At 40.6% G+C, this 15,441-nt stretch overlaps 2 protein-coding genes across 5 annotated transcripts in view; one reads left to right on the top strand and one right to left on the bottom strand.

Moving 5' to 3' along the window:
* The window catches only part of creb5b (cAMP responsive element binding protein 5b), a 36,541-nt gene extending 27,548 nt beyond the window's left edge, over positions 1-8,993 (top strand). For 2 of the 4 annotated variants that reach the window (XR_013648160.1, XR_910234.4), the window contains exons 8-13: positions 2,516-2,839; positions 4,062-4,289; positions 4,388-4,496; positions 6,531-6,586; positions 7,132-7,217; positions 7,600-8,993. Coding sequence is in view for 2 of the 4 variants with exons in the window: in XM_004077824.4 (XP_004077872.1) it covers positions 2,516-2,839; positions 4,062-4,289; positions 4,388-4,496; positions 6,531-6,688 (819 nt within the window). In the remaining 2 variants the exon portion in view is untranslated. Of the gene's footprint in view, positions 1-2,515; positions 2,840-4,061; positions 4,290-4,387; positions 4,497-6,530 lie in introns of all 4 variants that reach the window. The other 2 variants (XM_004077824.4, XM_011485165.4) reach the window with 1 other exon arrangement.
* A 1,251-nt stretch (positions 8,994-10,244) lies between these two features.
* On the bottom strand, positions 10,245-15,328 carry cpvl (carboxypeptidase vitellogenic like). The gene is made up of 13 exons (XM_004077823.5): positions 15,163-15,328; positions 14,770-14,948; positions 14,566-14,687; positions 12,507-12,621; positions 12,356-12,414; positions 12,178-12,257; positions 12,034-12,100; positions 11,826-11,948; positions 11,569-11,700; positions 11,361-11,459; positions 11,088-11,261; positions 10,809-10,991; positions 10,245-10,727 (listed from the first exon to the last, which is right to left on the bottom strand). The coding sequence occupies exons 1-13, from the start codon at positions 15,165-15,167 to the stop codon at positions 10,629-10,631; spliced, it is 1,437 nt and encodes a 478-aa protein (XP_004077871.1). The 5' UTR covers positions 15,168-15,328; the 3' UTR covers positions 10,245-10,628.
* Between the last annotated feature and the right edge of the window lie 113 nt (positions 15,329-15,441).

Here is a 15,441-nt window from a genome sequence, read left to right as displayed (position 1 = left end):
GCTCATAAATATCACAGCTTTCAGCTTACTGACCTGACCTTCCTTTTTCTTTCTTTGGATGCAGGATAATTGAATTAATAGACAGCCTGTGCTGCATTGCCAGCTGCATAGCTATCTGAGGCACTGATGAATGAGTCAACGCTGAGTTAACGCTGCCTTGGGCAAATTATGTTTGAGGCAAAGGCACCAAATTCCATCTAATCTCTCCCCACTGGTCTCTTTCTCTCCTGTTTCTCCCTTTTGCCTCCCTTTTTTTTCTCTGTCACTCTTCCCTGACGCCTGGTTGGCAGGAACCTCCAGTTGCAGCAAAAGACTGTCTTACTTCAGTCCACAAAAGCAGAATGTAGCGGTTCAACTGCAGTCCCCAGCTGCTCAGGTGACTGCTTGCTCTGCGAGGATTGTCACACTCTGATTGGTTGTCTTTTTTATTAATGGGTGGTTTCTTACCAACCTACTGATAAACTGAAAACTGAAGGGAAGATGTTTAGTTCTCGTGGACAGACTTCCCTCTGTGACCTGTAGGCCTAAAAAATGTCTCTGACAAGCCGGCGACTATGATGGATATGTAAGCTTTTTACTTTTCTATTTTAACTATCTAGATTTCTGTTGTTTATACACTATACACTTTCTGGTCTTTCTTATTCACCAGAGAAATGTAAAGACTCTTGGCTATTATGTTCATTTCAAAAGAACACACTCCTAAGATCTGTGAGTCTTAGTGTGGCAGCTGTAAACCCCGAAAACTCCCTTTGTGTTGTTGCAGGCCATGGTGTTTTAGCTCTAAAAGAAGCTCTAAAAAGAAAGCTAAAGTTGGACTTGTCAAGTGCCGTGTTGATATAGGAATTTAATATTGGTTTATGCAAGTGATCAAATATAAGAATACTGTTTCATTCTGTGGAAATAATCCAGCTAAAGACGTTGTTTTTATTACAATGTGTGGCATCTTCTCCTAAGAGAAACAGAAACTCAACAGAAACAGGCTCAGCAAGGTCATAATTTCACTGGGCTGGTTTCATGCACCATTCTTTAAATCGGCTCTCGTCTTCGGGGAAAAACGGCTAAGCTTCTTGTGTTTTAACAAATACATACCAATTGTGTGTAAATAAGAAACAACACTGAAGATGTACTCTTGTTAAAGTTTTGCAGAGCCTTTGTCCACTTTAAAAGGCTTTCTACTCAAGAGTTGAAGAGAAGAGGTTTGATGTTTGTTCTGGTCGTGTCCAAGTCATGAGCAGAACCAGCTGGATGCCATTCCCGGTGGGAATCATGAATGTGAATGTTGTTAAAAGATACGGAGTCCTGGACTGAGTTGGGGCTTACTGACAGCAGCTGGGTGAGGGGGGAAGGGACCCCAACGCAAAAAAAAGAGAAAAAGAAGTAACTGTGTTTGAGAGTGGAAAACTGTACCGCAGCAGCCTTGACATAAACATTTTTGATTTTTTTTTTTCAACTTTACAAATCTGCTTAAAAGTAAATATTCATTTGAAAATCTATTTACAGAAACGTACATTAAAATGACTGGCTGCTTGGAGCCTTACAGCGTGACAGTTTTTTAGTTTTTATTTATGTCTCGGTCTGTGCGAGGCTTCTGGTCTTGTGTTTGTCTTCATGTGATGCCCAGAAAAACAGACCTCGGGGAGATGTGGTAAACACAAAAAAAGAAGCACACCTTTACTCAGCCTCTCTCGCAGACTGCACAGACACTCAACCGGGGCGTAGTGGACCACGTTTGAAGATTACACTTTACAAGGAATTTTATCTCGCACAAACATACAAAGAAATATCTGTTATGATGGCAACAGAGGACTAAGACTGGGCTGAAGGAGTGGCAGAGGACAACATAAAGGCATCTAAAGTGTTTCCTGGCCTGCGAGTTGATGAAAGTTTGTCTTTCCACAGCTCAACATTTTAAGTTCCACTCTGATCATCTTTTAAGCTATTCAAAAAGCGTTCCATGTGGTCTTTTAATTATGATTATGTAGTTTAAAGCCAAAATAAAAAACCCACAGTTTTCCTTTTTAGTACAGAGTTTCTGCAGAATGGCAGTAGTGGATTTGATATTTGCCTCTGAGTTGTGGGTGCGGAGAAACCCTTCCCCTGTCCCCTTCATCCATCTCGTTGCATGCTCTCCTACTAGCTTACAGCCCCTCACATCTCCAATCTAACATTTCCAGTTAAACAACAATGACGAGCAATATCAGAGCTATTCAGCTGTACAGTTTTGAGCCAGATTCCAGCTCTGACCAGGAAAACGAAGCTGTGGATACATCACAATGGAGCAGAGCAGGGAGCTTGTAGCCCACCTAGTGCATTTTCTATCACAAGATCAATCTTTTTCAAACAGAATTTTTCCGTTTGCCCCCGATTCACAACAACTTCAATAAATAAATATTCAGAAATGCAATTTGCTTAATTTTCTTTTCCTCCACTGAAAAATAAATCTTCGTCAGAGTGGGTCTTTAAAGTTCATTGAATAGGAAAACATATTAACTATGTGTTTATTTTTCCCACACAGAGGCTGAAGGCTGCACTTTCACACCACCACAGTGCCATCACCAACGGCAACATGAACTCCATGGGCCACATGATGGAGATGATGCCATCACGGCAGGACCAAAGCGGTCATCATCACATGCACTCCCACCCGCACCAGCACCTGCAAGGCCCTCCCCATGCCTACCAGCACCACGGACACCACCACCACAATCAGGGCCACGGCCAGGGCGCACATCACCATCCGCAAGCTCACAATCCCCACCATAACTCCCACAACCCCCATCTCCATCCTGGGCACCCACACCAGACCTCTCCACACCCCGCAATGCACTCTGCGTCCCAGGTGAGCAAAGCGCCTTCCCAGCAATGACAATGTTTCATACACAGCATAAGTCTCACACATAAAACATAATTGCATCAAGGCTAAAACAAGGCAGTGCCTCATAGCCTTCTGAGTAGTTCTGGATCAGATATTGGTGGTTTGGTGGTTAAGTGTCTTTGAATAATAGAGCAAACTTATGTTCCCTTGCTGCAGCCACAATGCCAAGCAGTTTCCTGGCATCCTTGTCAGTGTCATTTTTTTATTTTCTGTGGCTGGTTAGCCATAGTTTAGAGGTTTGATGCCCGCCGTGAAAGGGCAAGATCTGTAAGAGGTCATAAAGTGTCAGCTACAAGAGATGCTCAGCACTGTCTTTTGGAAACTTTGCTTCACTGAGCCATTCACCACAAAGCTGCTATTATTCAGTCCCACTCGCGCCAGGTGCTGAAGTTTTATAAAAAGCTGGTCCTGATGGTGAGCAGACAGGCCTGGCTCATGGTTGTGGAACTTCTTAGCTGTAAATCTATTTGCTTTCAATTTCAAGTTTTTCTCACAGGATTATAAATTGAGACATTTTGTTCTTGCACTCTGTTCCGTGCAATCTGATGTTGATAAATTATGGTCTTAACTTAAAGAAATGCTGTACAATCTATGCCTTAGATGTATGATTTAAAAAAAAAAAAACTTAAAACAACACGTTCTGTATTCACAGCAGCCATTAAAGCAGCTTGTATTTTTCCTTGGTTCTCATAAAAATGGTAATGATCTTCGGATTGAAAACACCTGACTTTGCCAAGAATATGTCAAGATCTGTCAGCATACATACAGTTTTAGAAACAGGCGTTTCAACTGTGTCTGTCGGTGTTAGCCTGAGTGGAAGTGGGCGTCGGAAAACTGCCTCCCAACACCTCTTTAACAAGGTGGGTAGCTTGGTGAATCAGCCCACTCACTCACTCATTCATTCACTCCTGACACATGCAGCTTGGGCTTCAGAGGCGCGTGGAGCGAGCAGATGTTGTTTTTAGGGAAGTTTCCAGGCATTAAATAGCTGGATCAGATAATACATAGATGCTTGTTTACAAGCAAGAGGCCCCTCTTAACAGCAGAGAGGTAGAAAAGCCTACAGGTGATGGGTGGTTATCCAGATGTCGGAGTGCTCGCAGCACACATGTGGCTGGATGGTGGCAGACAGACTCTGTCTCATCAAAGTCTCCATAACACTTGTCGTTTGTGCCGCGTGTTTCAGATGTCACCTGCAACCCAGCAGATGCAGCCCACACAGACATTGCAGAGTCCTCCCCCCAGTGGTGGGCGGCGCAGGCGAGTCGTGGACGAAGATCCAGATGAGCGACGGCGGAAGTTCTTGGAGCGAAACAGAGCGGCTGCGACGAGATGCAGGCAAAAGAGAAAAGTTTGGGTGATGTCGTTGGAGAAGAAAGCGGAGGAGCTCACTCAGACCAACATGCAGCTTCAGGTACAAACACCAACCTGAGGTTCAGCTTTAGATCAGAACAGCATTTTAAGACTTTGTTGATGATTTTTTTTAAAAAAAGGTCCTTTTCTTTATTTCAGAATGAAGTGACAATGCTGAAGAGTGAGGTGACCCAACTCAAGCAGCTTCTGCTCACACATAAGGACTGCCCCATCACAACTATGCAGAAAGAGTCCCAAGGTTACCTCAGTGAGTAGCTCAAACAAAAACACTCCTTAGTCTTATGAATTCTGATGGACAAATTGGGATGGCCAAGGGCTCGTCTCTGTGATGCTGGCGTCCAGCTCCCACACTTTATGCAGGACTATTTTCTTTTACTCATGGCTGTGTCAAACCCTGGTAACAAGCCTGGACAGGGAGTTGGTCGTCTGAATCTCACAACAGGCTAATATTTCCATCAGACAGCACCTCTGTGGACGGAGGTGACAGAGTCTTCATGTGAGGAAGGCATCACAGTTGGGTTTTACTTCCCAGATGTGGCCAAACTCCTTAGAATCTTTTGGACATTTGTCAAGTTCACATGACTTCACAGTCTCGTTTTTCGATATTAATGCGAGTGACATTTCCATGTAATCCATTTCCATAATTAGGATAGGGGCACCGCCCAGTGTAGCTTATGCACAGGAAAATAAGGCTCACATGAAGCTGAACGGCTCTATTCTGCAGGAGAAAGACAACTCCCATACCGGCTTAGGATGACCATAACAGATGAGTTTTGCTCATTGGAGAAAGCGATTAATTTTAACGTAGACAAAAAAACGTACTATGAGCATATTTTTTAGACATAAACTTTTACATTAGTGTACTGGCCTTGTCATTCAGTTTTTTTTAGAATCGGCTTTTGACTTTTACAACTTTCAACTCCAAAGTTCTATTTGCTGGTAACTAATGTATAATAAATTTGACAGAAAATAAACTTTTACAATCCTCTTTTCAAGTATTTATGTTATATATACAAATATGCACATCAGGAACTGATGAAAAACCACAAATTAAGGGTGGGCTTGAGGGCAAGAACTTTAAAACTTTAATAAATAAACTTGAACAGACCATTAAACAAGAACAAAATTAGAAAGAGTGCAAACAACAGATGACCTGACAACAAGACAGCTAAACACACAGAGGATGATTAGCGTAAATGAAGACAGCTGTGGATAATCAACAACTTGAACCTGATGTGTCTGTGACAGCAAACACACAAAACCTGAAAACAGATTATGTCAAATACCAAGAAAACATAAGTGAAACTAAACAAAGCAAACAAAAGGTTTGTGTGCCATCCGCCATAAAACTTCACAAGAAAAAGAAACAAAAGGCCACAAAAAAAGCCCTAAAAGTGATCCATAGATATTGCATTTCAATAGGGAGAGGTCTTAGGAATGTGAAGAAAGATTTATTTGTGATACAAAAATATGCATGAAATAGCCCATAGTCTTTGGGCGGTTAGACTCTCTGGGCAGACGACGTCTTTCTTCATTGGACTACAGATGGATAAACCCCAGAGCTTTGGATACTGATGGTGGTTGAGACCACTGTGGGGTGGAGGAGGGCCGGAAAAACTGTCTAGAATGTAGAAAGATAAACGTGCATGAATTTAAAAGCAGAAATATGATTGTGATTGGCTGAGACAAGAAGGCTAGGAATTTAGCTATTGAGCGAAAGCCTAATTAATGGAAAGCGTGTAGAGTGAGTGACGCAAGCTTACCTGGAGGTGAGGTAGATCTTTATTGAAACAGCAAAGCTTCACAATAAATGATAATCCTTCTACATCTTCTGAAAAAACAGTAAGGCTTTACCTCCAAAAGTTTTCCTTCTAGAGTTTTTTTATATGTTGGTGTTACTGCACACACTCATTCTGCTGAACCTAAATAAATCATGCAGGAGTTTGTTTTTTTCTTAGAAAAAATTATAGTTGATTTGAATTTGACCCTAAAGTGACGTGTTTTTTGCTATTTTGTTTTTTCCAATTCATTGTTTTATTTTCTTGAAAGTGGTTTGATTTTTATTGGATCATTTTATGATACATTTTCTAATTTAGTTGAACAATTTGAGCTGCTCAGGTTTAAAACAAAAAGTCAAAATACCTTGATTTTGTCCCAAAATGACTGTTTTTAGCAAAGTAAAGACATTTCAGGGTTTGAGGTGCACACTTGTGTCTGTGCCCTAATTAAAGGCTTTTCCTACATCTAAACCTGATCCGCGTTGTCTCTGCTGTGTCCTCAGGTCCAGAGAGCAGTCCAGCAGGCAGCCCAGCTCCAGCATGCAAACAGCAGCAGCAGGTCATCCAGCACAACACCATAACAACCTCTACAACGACTGTAGGGGGCAGCAGTGTGCACGGGCAGGCCAACCATCACACAGACATTAATCCTATCCACTAGGAACAAGTCTAAAACCTCAGCTACAGCCCCGAACCCCCACCCACCACAACCTCTGCATTTTGAGGGTTACCAGCTGCACACGCTGCCCCCACCCCTCAAAGAAAAAATAAATATAAAAACCTCAAAGGCCTGTGAGGCTGTTCTTTATACAGTAGCTAAAGTATATTTTTATAGACCTATTAACGCATAAATGTTCGATGCTCTTGCTTTTTTACCTGCTTCTTTTGCGCTCGCTGAAAGGTTAATTTTGCTCATATCATGCACCGTTTCAATGGTTTTCTGTAGTGTAACGGTACTAAACTGACCATAGTGGTTTAAATTTTTTTTTTTTTTTTAAAAAGGACACATGAGCATTATCTGACTGTCATTGCTACGAACGATTGTTTCACTTGGCAGATGGACTGAAAAGTAAACCAAATGTTGTCTGTTTCACATGTGGACAGAGTGCTGAGCATTTGCTGCACATTACGTAAAGAAACCGAGTCATGCGGTCACCATGATGTCCAAAAAGACAGAAATATGCAAGCAGGTATAATATTTGTTTGTTTTGTTGGAAATAAAGGGACTGTTAATATTCTCTCATCAGCATAGTTTTCATAAGAATGGGACTTATGGAGAGCACGGAATACGACATGATAGTGATGTAGCCATATGATCAAGTCAGAGAATAAACTACAGTATCGATCATTTTCTCTTGAATGATCATGTAATAATCACTGTGATAGCGGTGAGGCAGCTCAGGACCAGGCAAAGCTTTAGAGTGTGTGTGGCATCCCTTCTGGTCCACTTTTTAATGTTTATTTAACTTTTTAAAATGAAGACTTCAAATTAAATAGCGATAATTGTGTGCTTCAGCACCGTTTTGCATGTGGATATTTCGTACATTTGTGTTTTCCTTCTTTTGTCTGCAGAGCAAAGTTCAGCGGCCGCGCTGTGCGAAAAAGTGACGACTTGTAGCGTTTTCTTTCCCCGTTGAGGGGGGGGGGGGACTGGCAACCTTGAAGGGAACAATCCTTGGCATGGTTTCCAAGATGTCACAACGTGCCTCAAATCTTTATTCAAATAACTGTGGGCTTATTGCAGGCGGCAACAATTGCAATTTCAAGAATCTCTTGGTTTGTTTGTTCATTCATGTCTTAATGCATTTACTATAAGGCCAAAATTCCTCTGATTCCCAGATGAATACACATCTGACCTTGAAACCTAATCTTCTCATCTTGACCGCAGCTCCTTGTTCTTTCCCAGGAATGTCAGTTCATTAGCATGAAGACCACAGTGCACTGTGTTTTACAGTAAGACGATGGAGATCCACTCCACTGACAGGTGGAGTAATCGCAGCGCTGTCTATGCACTTTGTCCTCTGTCGTGCCAGAGGGTAGAATAGCCATATTAAGGTCAGAGTAATTCTCAGTGATCCCCTGTCTACACACACCAGCAACAGACCTCACTGTGTTTGGCTTTATGAAGAGACTGTGCCTGGCTTGCATCACGTTGAAACCAGGAGGGTTACATTGCAAGGCTCTAGTTAAGGACCAAGCATCATTTCATTTGTGCTCTCGTTGTTGTTTTTCTTCTCAAAGATGAAGACAGTGAAAGTTTATATTTCCATTCCCTTTTTGAGTGCATTTGTATCTTTTATGTCTTTTTTTTTTCTAATGTTGGACTTAAATTCTCATGAAAAAAAGGGCTTTGTTGCACCAACCTTAAGTACTGAACCTTGCCTTATATCTGGCCGTCAAACCACCCTTTGTACATTAAGTTTCTCCAAATCCTTTGCATGTGAAAATGGATCAACAATCTAAAAAGTATGTTCAACTGGAATGAATAAAAACAGAGTAAAATGTATTGACAGGGGATCTTGGTTTGGAGAAAAGATCTTTGAAAAGTCAGATGTGCAGCATGAATGTGCGTGTGAGAGTATTCTGTGCGCTGGAGAACAAAACTCTTTCTCCCCACGGATGTTTTAAATGTATAATTTTAAATATTGTACATAATATTGTTCATTTTCTATAATCCTGGATATGTAACGCAACCACCTTTCTATTCAAAGGGCGTATGAATGTGTGGTACGTTTGTAAATAATGTTCTTTTCGCACTTGTTGCCTTTTGTTGTATTTCAAGGCTTGCTCCAGCACTTGTTATATAATGAACATCAATGCCTGCATCACTTTGTACATTTTTTTGTTTGTTTTTTGGCGTGTCGTTTATTACATGGTTACATTTTATTTGACATTTGTACAGGCGTCTAAGCATATTGTTGCTGTTACATTATGATATAAAAAAATAAAGCACTTGTTCTGTAAAATGACTGTATTTTTTTCTCTTTTAAAGACAATTATTTGCTCTAAATTGACTTCTGCCAAAGGAAAAACGCAGTTTAAACCAAACCTTTGTTGATGCTCAGCCTTGAAAAATATCCCCTCATAAAATACTTATGCTTTAAAGGTTTAGAATGCTCATTAATTATTGATGTGTCTAGACAGCTTGATAGAGGCCCGATGAAATAACATTGGAGTTAAATTTGCAGCACACACATGTTGTTCTTGAGTCCAGATAGATGCAAAGTGGCCGCTGCACTCAGATGAAGAGATGTGCTCATATTTAGATTTTCCATCAGATTAGAACAGGCATCAGCTCCAGGATGCTTAAGTTAGGGGATGTCAACCCATGCATGCTCACTCCAACAGGTCCTTTAGAACTTCATATTCACCTTTCAGGGGAAGAAAGTTCCACGTGTGTGGAGAAAGAGAACTTTACACCAAAAACCCTTTTTTTCTTAAACACACAACTGCAAATGTGTTTTATTTAACCCTTGTGCTATCCTAGGCACTTTAACATTGGGAGTTGGGTCATCTAGACCCACTAGACAGTGCGCTGAGCCTTTTTTCTTCAATGATTTGTGATCTTCATTACTTCATAGATAAGGAAAATATTACCAACATTTTGAAAATAGATATAGACCTTAGAATAGAAAATACCTTTTTTATTACATATATACTGGTCAAACTGCTTGATGATTAAATAGTTTAGAAGCTGAAGTCTGATAAAATGTGTGGATTGATTTCCAGCACAGCAGCAGATCCAAACGGATATGGATGGATAGATCTCCATCTATATCTATCGATCTACAAGTATATGTCTAATCTTAAGATCCCATAACTACGCCACATTTGGACTTAAAAACCAAATCAAAACACGATCTGTGCACAAAGTCGGCGATATGTTTTAGCACAAAAATGTCACATTATTTATGATTACTTATGGCTGTAAAAAGCCACATTTTTTTATAATTTGGAAAATTGTAGCTCCTTTTTGTATTTGCCATTTCATTTTGAACCTCTTTGAGTCCAAATGTTTGCAATGAAGTAACTGAACACATTTTAACAGCAATAAATCAAATTTCTAGTTTGTTCTTGAATTACACTTCTAGTGTAAAGTCAGTTTTTTGATGATTACTATACAGGCACATGCAAATGACAAAAACATGAATCAGAATAGGGCTCCACTGAATTAGATATCTAATAGTATAAATATTTAAAAAGTAAAGAACTGACAGTTGTTCTGAAAAGGAATGAATTTATTGACATTTCTTTTGAAACACTGCCCCCTGGTGTACAGAAACCAGAGATTAAACAATTGTTTATGCAGAGAAATTTAAAAAAATATTAAAAAAATAAAATCAACCCATCAGAATTAGATTGCTGTGTAAAATTGTATCCTTTCCAAAGTATGAATGAACTGAATTAATCAAAACAGCTTTTATTTGTTGTGATGACATTAGGACAGACTGAAAGAGCTTCAAGTAATTTAACCAAAATCCAAAGACAAAATAAAAGTCTAAAATCAAATGTTTCCTGTTTGAAAATTCTTTCTAAAAAAAAAAAAAATTAACATTTTTAATTCAGTAGAAAGTTTTATTTTTAGATCAACATGATTCCGGTCACTTGGAGCTCTGCGTCGACAAGAATCTGTCAATCATATCGAACGACCTCTCTGGCTGGTCGTAGGGCAGAATGTGTCCTCCTCCTCGGATTATGACCTGCGGGACAGATAAAAACTCTCTGCATGTCTTCAAAATAAAAATAAAAAACAGGAAGAAGAAACTGCAAACTGTGCTGACCTGGTAAAACTCTCCAACTTGTCTGACATAACCCGCCACATCTGTGTCACCGGGCTGCAGCTTCCAGTGAAAGCGGGGAGCAGCTTTGTACTCTGCAGCTCCAGTCCAGTTGACTGTTAGCAGGAACCTCTCAGTCAAAGGAGCAGCTACGATTACATCCAGCTGCCCGCTGTACATCAAGACCTGCACACATCGGGGAGGAGGGGGGCATTTACTTCAAGCTTTTCAAAAACCTTCTTCACATTTAGCCACTTTGCATTTCCCACTTGCACCCCTTACCCTGTAGTTATCCATCAGCTCCCCCAACCACGGTTTGATGCTCTTCATGACATCCTGCAGGAGGTGCTTCTCCACCTCAGAGCCGTCATGGAAAGTCAGGTTCCCCACGTGGATGGCACGCCGCACGGCAGGCAGGGTCACAAACTGAGAAAAGTATTCCTGATCCTCGGGTTCCTTCAAAGATACAAATGAGCAAACAGTTCTTTTGTTCAGATGGTTCCAATAAAAACTCAAGAGAGCTCTTTTTTGACAAGGAGAGACGGCCTCGAGTACCCGACACGTCATGTAGTTGAAGTAGTTGGTGCAGCCGGTGGCATTTTGGAAGAAAGATGGGTATGGACTCAAGTCTCCATTCAGCAAACTGTCAAACACCTAAAGTCAGAGGACAGAACCATGTGTTCTCACTTTGACTGCAGTGTAAAGTCTGTATTTGGTTTAAACTACAGTTTAGGATGAAATCTTTGACAGGAACATAAAATACCTCAAAAGCCTCCACCCATTTCTGCTGCTGGATGAGCTGGACTCCAAAATCTGTCTGCTTGTCTACATACTGCTTCTGGAAATCGTCGATCATTCCTGTTTGATACAGGAACTCACCGTAACCCTGCAACATCTGACAGCGAAGAGATGCCTGAACATTATGTCTACTCAACACAGAAAACTGTCGTCTCACGACAAACGACAACAAAAAAAACCATCCAGCAACAAGGCTCTTTGTTTTCACTGCTGGATACAAACCACTTCTGGGTCACAGAGTCCATCACCGATCGCCATGCCTTTAAAGTTGATCTTCACTTTAGCAGTGGGGTTGTTTTTGTGGATGTAATAGGAAATGGCGGGGACGTACTTCCCTGCATACGACTGGACAGGAGCAAAGCATAGTTTAAGTTACAAATAGTTTATCTACCAAGGACAATCATTAGATTTTTTTTTTGGTCAAACTAACCTCTCCAGTGGCGTAGAACTCATTAGACTGGTACTCAGGAAACATCTGGAAGAACTGTGTTAAAGCACTTTTAAAAAGGAAGAGAAAGGTTAGAAAACATTTACGCAAAATTGTAAGAACTTCAGAGTGAGTGTGATGACAGACCTGTAGAGATCTCTACCAACATCGTCCTGATTCTGAGCAAAACCTTTGTCATCGTCGGTGAAACTGAAACCGGTTCCCACCTGAAAAAAGGAACAAACTCCTAAATGGATGAACGTGCGACAGAAAGATGACTTTATGGAAATGATTCTTTTTTATTTATAGTAAAAATAAACCTTACCGGGTTGTCAATGTATAAAACTGAATATCTGCTTGTCCATGTGATATTTCTTAAACCAACTGCAGAGAAAACGAGAACAGCGCTCAGTCCACACCACTCTACCCATAATGCACACAGCATGTGTTTCTATACATATGCTTGATGCACTTACTGGTCAGGTTCTTGTAAACCACATACGGCCCGTGTTCCACAAAGAGTCCAAACATTGATGTGCCCCCGGGTCCACCTTGCAGCCAGAGCAGGACCGGTGCTTTTTCCTGACCAGCCTATCAGTCAGATCAAACCAGCAATAAAACATTGAGACCACAGCACCCCCTAGTGGAGGTTTTGATTGATCTATTTGGATAAAAAAAAAAAAAAAGTTTTATTTTGACAGTTGAGTTTTTACTCAAATAAGAACTTACGGAGCCTGTGTCCTGACATTAAGATATTAAAATATAGCTTGTTCCCACAGATTAATATCTCGTTCCCACAGATTACTATCTCGTTTGCACAAAATACTATTGCGTTCCCTTGAAATGATTAACTCGTGCGAACGCAATAATTCATTTGTTCGAACGCAATAATTAATCCGATCGAACGCAATAATTATTCACGTCATAAGTCATACACGTGGATATGCTCTCCGTACGGCCTCAAAAGCCACTTTCAGCGGTAACTTCCGTGTCTCTGTGACCCATATTCGTTCAAGAAAGGAACATGAAAAACAAGAATGATCACTTTATTACCGTCTCAATGAATATAAGAAAAATATCATAAGATTTATGATACCTAGGCTGCTTTGTCATACGATAGCTCCTGCTAGGCTACTACTAGCTCCGCCGCAGAGCTCTTTGCTCGTCATGCCGGCATTCGGGCAACTGGCTGGAGACGGCCAGCTGATATTATAGTTTAGGGTCAAATGGGTATAATATTCAGGACTTGTCTTTTATTGACATACTCTTCAGCAGTCAGTCGCTTTACATTCGAAGGCTATTTATAGTAGGCTACATGCTAACTAACGAACTAGCCGATCATTTATCCTGTTAATTACGTCATAGATTTACAGCCGATACCTTCACATTTCTGTTACCGCTGAAAGCGGCTTTTGAGGCCGTACGGAGAGCATATGCGTGTGAATGACTTATGACGTGAATAATTATTGCATTCGAACGGATTAATTATTGAGTTCGCACGAGTTAATCATTTCGAGGGAATGGAATAGTATTTTGAGGGAACGCAATAGTATCTTGTAGAAACGGAATAGTCTTTCGTTCGAACGAGATATTCATCTGTGGGAAGATATATTTTAATATCTTAATGTCAGGACACGGGCTCCGTAAGAATTTATCAATGTTGTTGCTTTATATACAATTGTGGGTTTCTGAAGAAAAAGAATTGTAGTTGTGATTTGTAGTTGAAGTCAGGAAAATACAAGTTATCTTGTTGCAGTACATTATTCTGGTTTTCTGAGCTTTTAGAACACTTTAGGTCGCTCATTTGGTGACATTCTGCAGCCAAATGAAACTTCTAACCTCCTGACATGAAAGGAAAATGCTTGGTTTATTTGTTAAAAAATATGATACAAAGCATACAAACTCTTTTAGGCTGAAGGAAATTCAGTTTACAAAGCCTGATTTTATCATCCTGTCACAGGGAACATGGGTTATTCTTCAGTTAAATGTCTACAAATATAACTAAAAAAGCATAAAAGTTAAAGTTTTATTCCTTAAAAAAATATTAAAAACCAACCTGCCTGTGTTTTAGTTACCATAAAGCACTAATTTCAAAAAGCTTTAGACTTACAGTCATGAAAATTTTTAAAAAGTGCTGCAAGAGAAAAAGATGAAATGTTGCAACATCACAAACTTCAAGGTTCACATTTCACACACACACTGTTCAAGTTACTGCATTTCATTCACTAATGAAACTCGAGGACAAAATCTTGTCAAAGTTTGTATTTTTATAGCGTGTCAGGAGACGACGACATGTGACAGAACTGTTGAGTTTCAGATAAGACCCTTAGTCACTGATTGACAGTTTCATCAAGAAAAGATTGAGTTTAAAGTGGAATTCCTCCATCTTTTGGTCCCAAAACAGGTTTATAATCCCAGATTGGATTAGGATCTACAGCTGCACTGACTGGCAGAGTAAAATCGGAGTAATATTATATTAAAAAGCCAAATTGTGTATCTAACTGCACCCAAGCAGCTGTGGTGAGTTAAGCCTACCATAAAGGCAGGGACAAACCAGAAGAAGAGGTTGCTGTTGTACGCCTTGTTGACGGTCAGATATCCAGCATAACTCTTGACATTTGCTCCGGGCAGGTTTCCAACCAGACTCAGCTTCTTGGCTGAAATAACAAGAGCCTGCATGGTGACACGGTGCACTCCAACCCAAACGCCCCGTAGAATCACCCTTCGGGGCTGCTTTACCTTCAGCTATGGCTCCTTTCTCGATGTAGGGAGTGAGGAAGAGCGGGGAGCCGGGGTCCAGACCACCCAGGGGGCTGACACGGTGAGACTTTCCGCAGAAAAATGAAGAGCAGCTCCGGGAGGTGGCCGACTCCAAACAGGTCCATAGAAACAAGACGTACAGGGATTCCTTCGATAACCTGCCAACATGCATGTCTTTATGTCAGACTACACAACCAATTCACTGTGGCTCCATTACCTCGAACTCAATCCCAAATAAAACTTTCAAATAAAACGGTGCAAGGGGAGGAATCGGCAGCATATCATGATAATGATATGGGCTTGTTTTGACTGGCTTAGTTCCTTAAATAATAATACATTTTACCTGGACAGACAAAAATGAGCAGAACTCACCTCATTGTTCTGACTTTGCTTCAGAACCGGTACTGAAAACGTCCTTAAATTGGAGGGAAATGGATCCGGACGGTACAAAAACTCCTTACTTTATGATGTTGTAGTCGGGCCCCGCAGTCACATGACCAGATTTGAAGGTCATGTGGAAGCATAGATCACGTGATTCAACTTTACCAAAACCAGCCCTGAGTATTGTCTTGCAGGCTGGACACGTCCGTGTAAATTCTGAATTGCAAAATAATATAAATAACATTAAAAAAAATCAGTAGGCATTATCTA

This window comes from Oryzias latipes, chromosome 16, assembly GCF_053564925.1.
Source record: "Oryzias latipes strain Hd-rR chromosome 16, Olatipes_Hd-rR_3.1".
In the NCBI taxonomy this organism is placed as follows: domain Eukaryota; kingdom Metazoa; phylum Chordata; class Actinopteri; order Beloniformes; family Adrianichthyidae; genus Oryzias; species Oryzias latipes.
The sequence above is the reverse complement of the archived record's forward strand: the minus strand, read 5'-3'. Positions and strand labels throughout refer to the sequence as shown.